At 50.6% G+C, this 11,905-nt stretch overlaps 1 protein-coding gene across 1 annotated transcript in view; it reads left to right on the top strand.

Annotated features, from left to right (window-relative positions):
* The first annotated feature begins 1,514 nt into the window (after window positions 1-1,514).
* The window catches only part of LRRC56 (leucine rich repeat containing 56), a 42,844-nt gene continuing 32,453 nt past the window's right edge, over window positions 1,515-11,905 (top strand). The window contains exons 1-3 of the mRNA XM_006877009.1: window positions 1,515-1,691; window positions 3,830-3,917; window positions 5,027-5,087. Coding sequence (XP_006877071.1) covers window positions 1,515-1,691; window positions 3,830-3,917; window positions 5,027-5,087 — 326 coding nt within the window. The remainder of the gene's footprint in view (window positions 1,692-3,829; window positions 3,918-5,026; window positions 5,088-11,905) is intronic.

The following is an 11,905-nucleotide window of genomic DNA, read 5'->3' as shown; positions in this document are numbered from 1 at the left end:
GGCCGGGGGAAGTCTGAGTGGGTGGGGGTGTGGCGGGACCAATCCAGGATGACTCGCTGTATGCCTGCGCAGGTGGGTGCGGGAACGCGGGGGTGAGAGGTTGCGGCTTTATCCAGCCCATGGGGCCCTCTGCTGTAGCGAGCGTGACCAGAAGACTGACCCAGCTCTCCTGCAGGCGCTGCCTGGGTCCACTGCCGCCCACACACCCTGATGTTTGACTACAGTAGAAGACAGCAGAGGCCTGCAGGTGAGCGGCTCGGCAGGGCTGTGGGGATGCCCCAAGATCCTGACCTGGCCTCTAGCCTCAAAGACCATCAGGTGGGAGGGACCTGCAGGACGGAGCCCGAGCTGGTCCGGGAGCCCACTGGTGAATGCTTGCTGCCAGTCTTCTCATAGCCAAACAAACCGAGGCCTGTGGTGAGGAGCCAGGAACCAGCACGTGGGCCCTAAAGGGTGGGCAGAGACTCTGGGGATGCATCCCAGGCAAGGATGGCGGGAGTCAAGGGGGACATGAGGACCCCTAGGCAGCAGGGGGTGTTGGCAGCCCGAGGTGCAGGTGATGGAAACTGCAGGGGCAGGCTGAGTAGACAAGGATGTGGCAGTTGGGGGCCAAGATAACTTGCTGTGTGAGGGGACCTGGCCAGGACACAGCTATGAGACAAGTGGGTGAGACTCCAAGGGCCCCACAAGGTCAGTGTGTCTATGAGAGGCTGCCTGCCCTGGCTGGAGATTTCAGCTGGACTGGAGGAGTAGCCATGTTCCCTTCAGGTGAAGGCAAAGGAGGCAATGTGGGCTTCAGGCCCTGCTGGATCCAGGTGCTAGAGAATGCTATGGGCCCTGCCCTCCAGCTCTCCATTCTCCTCATCTGGCTGACTTCCCCCACTGGCCCTTCCCTGAATGTTCCGGCCTCTGAGTGCCTATGCTTGGGTCTCCTGCCATCCTCAGCAGCAGACGGGTTGGTCTACCCACCTAATGACCACTGGCCTTGGGGCTCGGAGGCTCCAGGAGGCACAGAGAGCTTTCCCGTGGCTTGTGTGGGGCCAGCCTGGGGATGGGTCGAGGTCCCACTCTTACCACACTTAGGGGCAGGAGATACAGCAAGTGAACCTTGGTTTAAGATGCCTCCCCCAGCCCACCTCCACCAACAGCAGCCCACACACCTGGGGAGGAGTTAGCAGTGCCCTCCAAGGTGTGTGGATGGCCTGGCTGTGGGGCTCAGCTCATCCAGGTCTGCCACAAGCGGGGCAGAACGTGATGGTCAGACCAGCTGACCCCAGTCAGAGGATCCCAGTTAGGATGTCACTTGGGACAATGTCAGTCAAGGCATCCTAGTAAGGACCCCCTGTGGCCAGGGCTCCATAGAGGAGTCCTAGGACTGGGCTCTGTGGTCAGGGTACGTGGACAGGGCAGGTTGGGCCCAGGCAGGGAGGGTTTGTTGGGGTTTGGGGAGGGCAAGTTAGACTCTCAAGGGTTACGGGTGTTACCCGCTGCCTTTCCACACAGGTTGGACTTAAATGGAGCCGGCCCAGGTCAGAGCCCAGGGGCCTCAGCCCAGCCTGGGCAGCTTCCGGGTGCAGGAGCTGAGCTGGCCAGGCCTCCACAACCCCTGCCCACAGAGCAAGGGTTCCGGCAGCCGAGGGGCCGGCCACAGGGAGAGACCAATGGAGGAATACCTGTCTCCCAGCCGGCTGGTGAGTGGAGGACGTTTGGGGGCAGAACCTGAGTGGACTCCACAGTGTCCCGGGTTCCAGAGACCCTGCGGATCCAGAGCGAGGGACTGGCTAGCTGCTGACGTGGGAGATGGTGGCAGCCCACAGCATGGGGCTGGTTAGGGAAGTGTGACACATGGTGGCTGGGGACTCCTTGTTCAGAAGACCAGAGCATAGAAGGCGGCAGGCCTGTGTCCTGTTGGATCTGGGAAGAGGACACAGGAGATGCTGCACTGGGCAGGAGGGACCTCCGATCTGGGATGACGTGGCCCCCACCGGGCAGCATGGGAAGACCTCTGGCTCTAGTGTTCAGTCACCAGGGCTTGGGACCAATTGAACCATCACTGTCACCTTGTGGTGCTCAGCACACCTACCCTCTGTCCCAGCCATCTCCTCAGTCCAGTGAAGCCCCCTCCAACAGGCCTGCGGGACTGTCCAGGGGCAGTGTCCACTCAAACCATCCATCTCTGCACCTGCCCTTGCTTGGGCACGGAGTGTCAGAGGGCTGATTGGTGTCAGTCAGCAGTGGCCACCCAGGGCTGAGGAACAACTGCCCAAATTCCCAGGTGGTTTCCCAGGATGTGGGTCTCAAGCTGAAGGGGCAGCAGCCACCCAGAGCCACTCTGCTGTGGTGGACAGCTGGACCCGGGAAGCTAGGCACACCCTTGCTCACTCTCTCCCTCTGACAATCCCGTCCAAGCAGGATGGTAGCCAGTCCCAACACTGACGTGCTCCCTGCTGGCAGGGGTGCCCTGGCTCCGGGGGAGTAAAGAGTCGCCCAAGTCTCCTCTAATCACATGGTTCTGTGGGCTGATATTTGGGAATCACACACCCAGCCCCCTGAAGAGCCTTTCCAGGAGACCATCCGAAGTAAAAAGGCCAGATACCACACACACATGGCTCCAGCAGTGGGAGGACCTCGGTGAGGGAGGAGTCTGCCAGGTGGCCACTGTCCCACAGGGTGGACACTGCTGGTCAGCATTCCTCGATTAGATCCTGTCTCAGTCTCTTGGGGGTGTCTGCGGGGTTGGGGGGCTTCTCCCACAGTTCTGGAGTCTGGGAGTGTCTAATGAGGATCTGAGGGAGACTACTCTTTGCCTCTGTCCTGGCTTCTGGTGGCCCCTGGTGATCATTGGCTTTCCAGTGCAGTGTCACATGGTGTCCTTCTTCAGTCTCCCTGACTCTGCCATTTTCTCTCTTTTACAAGGACACGACTCAGGTGGAATTAGGACCCACCCGATTCCTATGTGGTTCTCATGTTAACCTATCTTGTGATATCTGCAAAGACCTTATTTCCAAACCAGGTCATATTTCACAGGTACCAAATGCTTTAGAGTCCCGGCGTGACACTGTAGGATCAGCACTGGACCACAAGGTCGGTGGTTCCAACTCACCAGCTGCTCCTCCCAAACCTTGTACTGGGTCGCTATGAGTCGGAACCACCTCGACAGTACCTAACAACAACAACACTTTATCATCCTGTGACTTTCCAGCGCCTATATGGTCACCTCAGACCCCACCAGCCCGTCCTTACACACAGCCCACGCACTCACACACCACACACGTACACACGTGCATGTTCACATGTGGATGTGTGTGTACAACACCGACATGTACGCCCATATGTACACACGTGTGTGTGTGCACAAGCATGTGTAGTTTAGAATTTTTCACAGTAACTCCTGGTACCTCGTGGGATCCCACCTTCAGTATGAGTCAGCCATCACTGCATTGTCGATATAGAGGAACCTCACAACACGCCGTGGCTTACGGCATGGGCATGTTCTCTTCATGGGGCATAGAGGGCAGCCACCCAGGGCATCAGACTCTGCTGGGCTGCTCCGTGGGTCTCCTCTGGACACTGTCACCTCTCGGGGCTCTTCTCTCATGATGACTCCACCAGCCACGCACGTACAACCTCTCTGCTCGTGGCACATCCACTCCAAGTCCACTGGCCAGTGCACCCGCACAGCCAAGCTCAGCAGAGCGGCTGGGACGTACACGTCGGCTATGCCAAGCATGCCAGCCGAGCCCCACAGCCCAGGCCTGTGTGTAGCTGGGAGAGGGGACGGCCAGGCCCCCAGCCGGTACCCCAGCTGAGTGCCCATTGGTTTCTGCAGCAGGCTCTGGCCCAGGTGGACGACCTGCGTGTGGTCAGCGTGTTGGAGATGTGTGTGGACAGTCACAAGAACAGCCTGGGGAACTTCGGTGAGAACATGCCCACCACCCCAGCCCCTCAGGGTCAGTCATGTCTGCGAGATGAGGGACTGTTCCGGTTACAGGGAGGTCTGTGTGTGAGGAGGGACCATTCCGGTTACAGGGAGGTCTGTGTGTCAGGCACAGGCAGAGGCCTGAGCCTGCATCCGAGTTCCAGACCACCTCCCAGAAAGGACACGACACTGGGCACTCCACACCCATGCCGACACTGCACCTTAGTGGAGCTTAACCGAGCGCCAACTAGAGCCAGCATCTCGTTGAAACTTAGTCTGCAATCACTTTGAACTTACAGAAAAGTTGCAAAAACAACACAAAACCTTCTCAGATACCCTCCGCCGGGTCCCCCTTGTCCATGCATTACCTCATTTGCTTTGTCGTTCTCTCCCACTCTCAGATCTGCACACACACACACACACACACTCACAGTTAGCTGGTGATAACCCTGGCACACTGCAGACACACCTGGACACTCGGTGTGTGTCTCCTGAGAACAGGGACACTGCACAGAGCAGAGACGTGTTAGAACGTTAGCGTCGATGCCCACCTCTTACCTGTTTGCAGATCTTCTATTGTGCCAGCTGTCCCAACATCATCCTGTAGGGAAGAGGGTCCCCAGGCATCTCAGTTCCCTAACTGGACACTGCTGCGCTGCACCCCTGTCCACACTTGGCCATGGGCTCTGGGATCTTGGGGTTCAGCATCTACCCACCCCCCAGAGCTCAAGGACACTGAGTCACACAGGAAAGTCATAGAGGACAAGAAGCTGGTACCTTGAGCTGGTTCTGAAGGACCATGAGCCATGCTGGTCACATGGATACTCTGCGGGTGGGGGCGCTGGTCCAGGTACCCTGGAATGGAGTGGAGGGGACTTGGGTGTGCCTTCTTCACCCTGCCCTGCACCCCTTCCTTGGGCTGGGTTGCAGAGGTGGGGACTCTGAGGGTGCCAGGACCCAGGGTGGTGGAGGAGGCTGCAATCCTGTCCCCTGCGTTGGTTTGCTGGGCCTGGCCCCTCCTTAACCGGCCAGAGGACAAGGTATGAAAAAGAGAACAGAGAGGGGACCAGGGACCCAATCACCGACTTTGTCTTTCTGTGGTCCCAGGAGTACACCTGCCCAACCTGAGCCAATTGAAGTTGAACGGCAGCCGCCTGGCATCCTTGAGGTGAGCATCTCACCTGGGGGTCCCTGGGGAGGGGTCCTGCAGGACAGTAAGTTGAATGCCCAGTGAGGGATGAGAGGAGGGTCTACTGCCCCTGGGAGCCCCCCACTCCCTGCCTGGCCTGACCCTGACTGTCACCCCCTTCCTGGGTGGCTTGCGGAGGCATCTAGGATGTCCCCCCAGTGCAGCCTGGCCTGGCCTGGCCTCCGATGTGATCTGCCACCTCTAGCGCCTGTGTGACGTTCAGAGGGGAGCTTGGGCGCTGAGGCCATCCACCGTTCCTCTAGAGAGCTCTCGTTAGTCAGCGCCATCCATCACGCAGAGCCAAAGGTCTCCAAGGATCCCCGTGAGCTCCAGGCAGAGATGGCCCTACATCCAGAGCCTGAGGGGTCTCTTGGATAGTGACCCAGCCTGATCAAGGCCTCAGTACAGAGGTAGTTGGGGATGGCACACTGTGTCCCCCACCCCATGCCCCGAAAGAATAGCCGATGCACAAGGAGGATGCTACCTACCAGGATCACTGTCCGCTGAGCCCAGCCCCAGCCAGAACCTTCCTGCCGAACACAGGCCAGACCTCAGGCCCCGAGGAAACCTGTGTCTCCCAGAACAGGAACAGGACACTTGCCAAGGCCCCAGAAGCCTGCACTAGAGTGTTTTAATTACCCACTTGCAATCCACTTCATCGGGCTGGCAAGAGCAGAGCTTTAATGGCACCAGACTTTACTGTCAGTATTTGAGCAGTGTGGGCTTCCTAGAAACACTGTGGGCTTCACAGCCAAGGCCAGGGCAGAGAGAGTCCAGGGAAAATTCTCAAAATGTTTCCAGACGTTTTGACTGGGCTTCAAATCCCTGTGCCCAGTGGTATCCAGGTAAGGCGATAAAGATACCCATTGCGCAATCTCTCTTTAAACCCGTTCTTCATTTTCTCTGTGTATTCCACCAAATAAGCGTCGGACAGAATTGAACAGAATGCAGGAAGAGATGGAAATGTAAGGGAAGATAATTGACCCGCAATGGGCAGCCTCAGAGGTAGAGAGAAAACACAGTTTGAAAATGGAAACAGAATTGGAAGTAGATCAAGATGTGGGAAATGGGCTTCCTAGGAAAGGGTCTTCCATGGATGATTAAATGCTACTTTAACAGAGATATTCATACTTACTTTAGCTTTTAACACAGAGGACAGTTTCCACTGTTGAGGCTGACAATTTAGCTCAAGGAACACTAAAAGCGTTGTCAGATATGAAATTAAATAAATCACGAAAATGATGACAGAGAAATGGAAGGCTTCATACAATTGAGAACAATGAAAGCCCACTTGAAATAAAATTCAACAACACATTAAATCCAAGGGAAATGATTGCATCACAGACAGTGTGAACATGTCTCTGTTCTTTGGTAGCAACCGTGAAAAAATGCCGTGAGCATTTGAACCCTTTCGATTATGGGACCTTGAAACTCGGCCAGGTGATGTCAGCAAACCCCATGGCTTGAAGGTGGACAAAAATCAATAAATGGAAATGATTTAATGAAGTGTGACAGACGACTAAGCGGACATGGTAACTTAGCTGATTATAAAGGAGATTTTAAATGTACTCATATTAGGGTCTCAGACAGTGTTGTAAGGACTGGAAAATCACTGAAACTTAGTGGTTGTAATTCATCAGTAGCTGAGCGGGAATTCATGAAACCAGCATTGATTGAGGACCACGTTCTGTTAAACAGGACACAGGACTGGAATGACTGGCCAGTCATTGAGTAATGGAAAGTGGTATTGGAAAGGTGGGCCTTGGACCTTCGCTTCAGCCAGGGGTCGGCCACCAGTAGCGCTTCCTTAGAACTGTTCTTGTTAGGTACCCTCAAGTCCTCTCTGACTCATAGCGCCCGACCTGTGCCCAGCAGAGCCGTCCTCACGGTGGTTACACCTGAGCGTATTGCTGCTGCTACTGTGCCAATCCGTTTTGTTGGGGGTCTTCTTATTTTTTACTGACCCTTCACTTCACCAAGCATGATATCCTTCTCCAGGGACTAGTCCCTCCTGATAACATGTCCAAAATACAAGGGACAAAGTCTTGCCCTTCTGTCTTCTAAAGAGCACTGTGGCTGTATTTCTTTCAATACAGATTTGTTTTTCTGACAGTCCATGGTACTTTAAATATTCTTCTCTAACACCATAACTCAAATGCATCAATTCTTCTACAGTCTTTTATTCGTTGTCCAACTTGCACATACATATGAGTCTATTGGAAATACCATGGCTTGGGTCAGGCTTGCCTTAGTCCTCAAACTGGTATCTGTTCTGCACACTTTGAAGAGGTCTTGTGCAGCAGATTTGCGTAATGCCATACATTGTTTGATTTCTTGACTGCTGCTTCCGTAAGTGTTGATTGTGGATCCAAGCAACATGAAGTCTTTGACAACTTCAATCTTTTCTCCATTTATCATGATGTTATTTATTGGTCAGTTGTGAGGATTTTTGTTTTCTTCGCGTAGTGGTTACGACTCGGGCTGTGAACCGCAAGGTCAGCAGTTCGAAACTACCAGCTGCTCCGCGGGAGAAAGATGAGGCTTTCTACTCCCGTAAAGATTTACACCCTCGGAAACCCTGTACAGGGTCGCTATGGGTCGGTTCCGACTCCACGGCACATAACAACAACAATATATTGAGGTGAAATCCATACTGAAAGCTGTGATCTTTGAACTTCATCAGTAAGTACTTTAAGTCCTCCTCACTTTCAGCAAGCAAGGTTGCATCGTCTGCATAGTGCATGTTGTTCATGAGTCTTCCTCCAATCCTGATGCTACGTTCTTCCTCATATAATCCAGTTTCTCAATTATTTGCTGAGCACACAAATTGAATAAGTATGCTGACAGGATAAAACCTTGGTGCACATCTACCTGATTTTAAACCATTCACTGTCCCCTTGTTCTGTTCGAACAACTGCCTCTTGGTCTATGTATAGATTCCTCATGAGCACCATTAAGTGTTCTGGTATACCCACTTTTGCAATGTTATCCATATCTTGTCGAGATCCACACAGTCAAAAGTCTTTGCATAGTCATTAAAGCAGAAGTAAACATCTTTCTGGTATTTTCTGCTTTCAGCCAAAATACATCTGACATCAGCAATGATATCTCTAGCTGCATGTCCTCATCTGAATCCAGCTTGAATTTCTGACAGTTCCTTGTCAATGTACTGTTGTAGCCAGTTTTTAATAATCTCCAGCAAAATTTTACATGCATGTGGTACTAATGATATTGTTTGATGATGTCTGAATTCCATTAGGTCACCCCTCTTTGGAATGGGCACAAATATGAATCTCTCCCAATTGGTTGGCCAGAATGCTGTCTTCCAAATTTCCTGGCATAGATGGGTGAGCGCTTCCAGTGCTGCATCAGTTTGCTGAAGGATTTCCGTTTGTAGTCCCTCAATTCCTGGAGCCTTGTTTTTAGCCATTGCCTTCAGTGCAGCTTGGACCTCTTCCTTCTGTACCTATGGTTCTTGATTATATCTTACCTCTTGAAATGGCTGAACATTGGCCATTTCTTTTGGGTGCAGTAATTCTGTGTATTTCTTCCATCTTCTTTTTTTTTAAGTTTTTATTGTGAATTGAGTGATAGTTTACATGGGAGAACATCAGCTTTACACTCATTCTATCGTATTTCGTTTCATTGCAATGACTACAATCCTCTCCATGCATCACCGTTCAACAGTATTTGCTTCTATTCCCTTGGTTTGTTGGTTTGTCTATTTTATAATGTACAGCAAAACACTCAGAAATATGCAATCATTCAAACACCCAAAGGGAATACCCTGCAAGCCTGTCCCCTGGCCACCAGCACACAGCCCCTCTCCCTCCATGAGTCTACAGTCCCCTCTCAGCTGCTCCATCTCTCCACATCATCATCTCTGCCTCCATCTCTGGCATCGCTACTTCTCTGAATAGGGCCCTACATCTGTTCCCACTCTTCTCCCTTTATGGTCCCAGAGTTCTCCACTCCTGGACTGCAAGATCAACCACCTCCCCTCTTTTTGCTACAAAATGTCTACCTTTACAGTTGCTACAATCGCAATCAGTCATGATAACAATTACTCACTATTGAACCACAAGAGTCTTATCCCCATCTCCTTTCACTAGCCCAATCTAGATAGGTTGAAAACCACTCAGTGGAGATTCTGCCTTCCCCCACACCCTCTGAAACTAAACTCACTCTTGAAAACTTGTAAGCCAGTCACTTCATGCCTTTATAGCCCTCCCATTTTAGTTAGCCAATGTCTAAGTTGCCCATCCCTGTCAACCCTGTATACAAAGGGGGTGGGAATGATCTTTGCTGTGAAGATTCTTCCTTCTTGGTTGATATTTTAAGCTACTACATCCATAAGTAAGGAGCTCTGTTAGCATAGTGGTTACGAATCAGGTTGCTAATCTCATGGTCAGCAGTTCGAAACTACCAGCTGTTCTGTGGGAGAAAGATGAGTCTGTAAAGATTTACAGCCTCGGAAACCTATGCAGAGTTGCTATGAGTCGGAACCGACTCCATGGCATATAACAACAACATCCATAAGTATAGGTCAAGTTCATCAAATTGTCATGAATTATACTTATTTTCTTTATCAAAAAAAATTTTTTTTCTTCCCTTTTCTTTTTTCCTCTAGTCAAGTTCTGATCATCCAGCCATTGAAGCTAGATCAAATGGGTACTATCTGCAAGTATGGGCATTCTTGCAGACAGTACCCTCACTTCATATCAGCTGGATGCTTCACTCTCCACATTAGCCTTCTGTGGCTATGTCCTTGTCCAGGGGCTCAGGAGTCCCCAGGTCTCACCATACTCCAGGTTGATGGGAGTCTATTGAACGTGGTCGGACTCAGCCCACATCTTCATTGCTGCTTTCCCCCCACTTCCCCTCATCAGTAGACCAGTGTGGTCACCAGCAAGATTACATGCCTGCTCATGTATTCCCTTTGAGTTTCAATCTTGGAAGGGGGTTTGCCCTGAAGGGACTTGATTGCTTGCCTTGATGGCTCACCTGTGGACAACTTGCTTATTCATGTAGTAGCCAATCAGACTGCCGTTTTTGTTTTTGATTTTTCCTGCTGGTCTTTCTTTCAAGAAGTATCTTCTGTTCCTGTAGCTGCTCCAAGCTGGTCTGCTTATCTTTTCAAGTGGAAATTTCCCACCTCAGAAGATTCTGGATGGGGACCAGGATATCACCTAAGGTCTTATACACTACAACACCTCCGCAGGAAGCCTCATTCACTGGGCAAGTTCTAGCACCTCTTTTAGGTATTCCAATCAGTTATAGGCTGAAGAACTTCCATCTTCTTTTGATGCTTTCTATATCATTCAGTGTATTACCCATGTTGTTGTTGTTATGTGCTGGTGAATTGGTTCCAACTTATAACAACCCCATTTAGGGTTTTTAAGTCTTTGTGGGAAGATGAAGCCTCACCATCCTTCTAAGGAGTGGCTGGTGGGCTTAAACCATGGACCTTATGGTTCACAGTCCAGTGCTTATCGTATGGAATCATCGCACTCCCTGCTGCCCATAGAGTCCTTCAGTATTGCAAGTTGAAGCTTTAATTTTTTCTTCAGTTATTACAGCTTGAGAAATACTGAGTGTGTTCTTCCCTTTTGGATTTTGACTTTGTCTTCACGGGCTACCTTTGTTCAGTTCTCTTACTTCCTAATTTCTTCCATTTGCTTTAGCATCTCTACACTGAAGAGCCAGTTTCAGATTCTCTTTTGACACCCATTTTGGTCTTTTCTTTTTTCTGTCTTTTTAATGCCCTTTTACTTTCTTCCTGTATGATGTTCTTGATGTCATCCCACAATTCTTCTGGTTTTCAGTCACTAGTGACGAATGTATCAAATCTGTTTTTAGAGATGGTCTCTAAATTCAGATGGGATGTGTTCAAGGTCCTATTTTGGCTCTCTTGAAACTGTTTTCATTTTCTTTAGCCTGAATTTGCACATCAGCAGTTAATGGTCTGTTCCACAGTCTGTCCTGTGATTTTCCACCATCTCTTTCCACAGATGTAGTTGATTTGCTTTCTGTGTGAGGTCTGTGTCTTTTATGTTATTTAAAAATGGATTTACGATATTGAACTTGAGTTGGAAGAGGTGAGTCCGGTCTCAAAATGGAGGTAAAACCGCTGCCCAGTTGCCCCCAGCCCGACTCCAGCCGTCTCTGCCGCCGCCACCGCCGCGGGGAGGAGAGTCATGATCCAAAGGAACCAGAGCAGTTGCGAAAACTGTTTATTGGTGGTCTGAGCTTTGAAACTACAGATGATAGTTTAAGAGAACATTTTGAGAAGTGGGGCACACTCACAGATTGTGTGGTGATGAGAGATCCCCAGATAAAACGTTCCAAGGGCTTTGGTTTTGTGACTTACTCTTGTGTCAAAGAGGTGGATGCAGCAATGTGCGCCTGGCCACACAAGGTTGATGGGCGTGTAGTGGAACAAAAGAGAGCTGTTTCTAGAGAGGATTCTGCAAAGCTTGGTGCCCATCTAACAGTGAAGAAAATGTTCGTTGGTGGCCTTAAGGAAGACACAGAGGAATATAATTTGAGAGACTACTTTGAAAAGTGTGGCCTGATTGAAACCATGGAAGTTCTGGAAGACAGGCAGAGTGGAAAAAAGAGAGGATTTGCTTTTGTAACTTTTGATGATCATGATACAGTTGATAAAATTGTTGTTCAGAAATACCACACTATTAATGGGCATAATTGTGAAGTGAAAAAGGCCCTTTCTAAGCAAGAGGTGCAGTCTGCTGGATCACAGAGAGATCGTGGAGGTGGATCAAGCAACTTTATGGGCC

The sequence above is a fragment of the Chrysochloris asiatica genome, unplaced genomic scaffold (genome assembly GCF_000296735.1).
Source record: "Chrysochloris asiatica unplaced genomic scaffold, ChrAsi1.0 scaffold00439, whole genome shotgun sequence".
NCBI lineage: Eukaryota > Metazoa > Chordata > Mammalia > Afrosoricida > Chrysochloridae > Chrysochloris > Chrysochloris asiatica.
The sequence above is the reverse complement of the archived record's forward strand: the minus strand, read 5'-3'. Positions and strand labels throughout refer to the sequence as shown.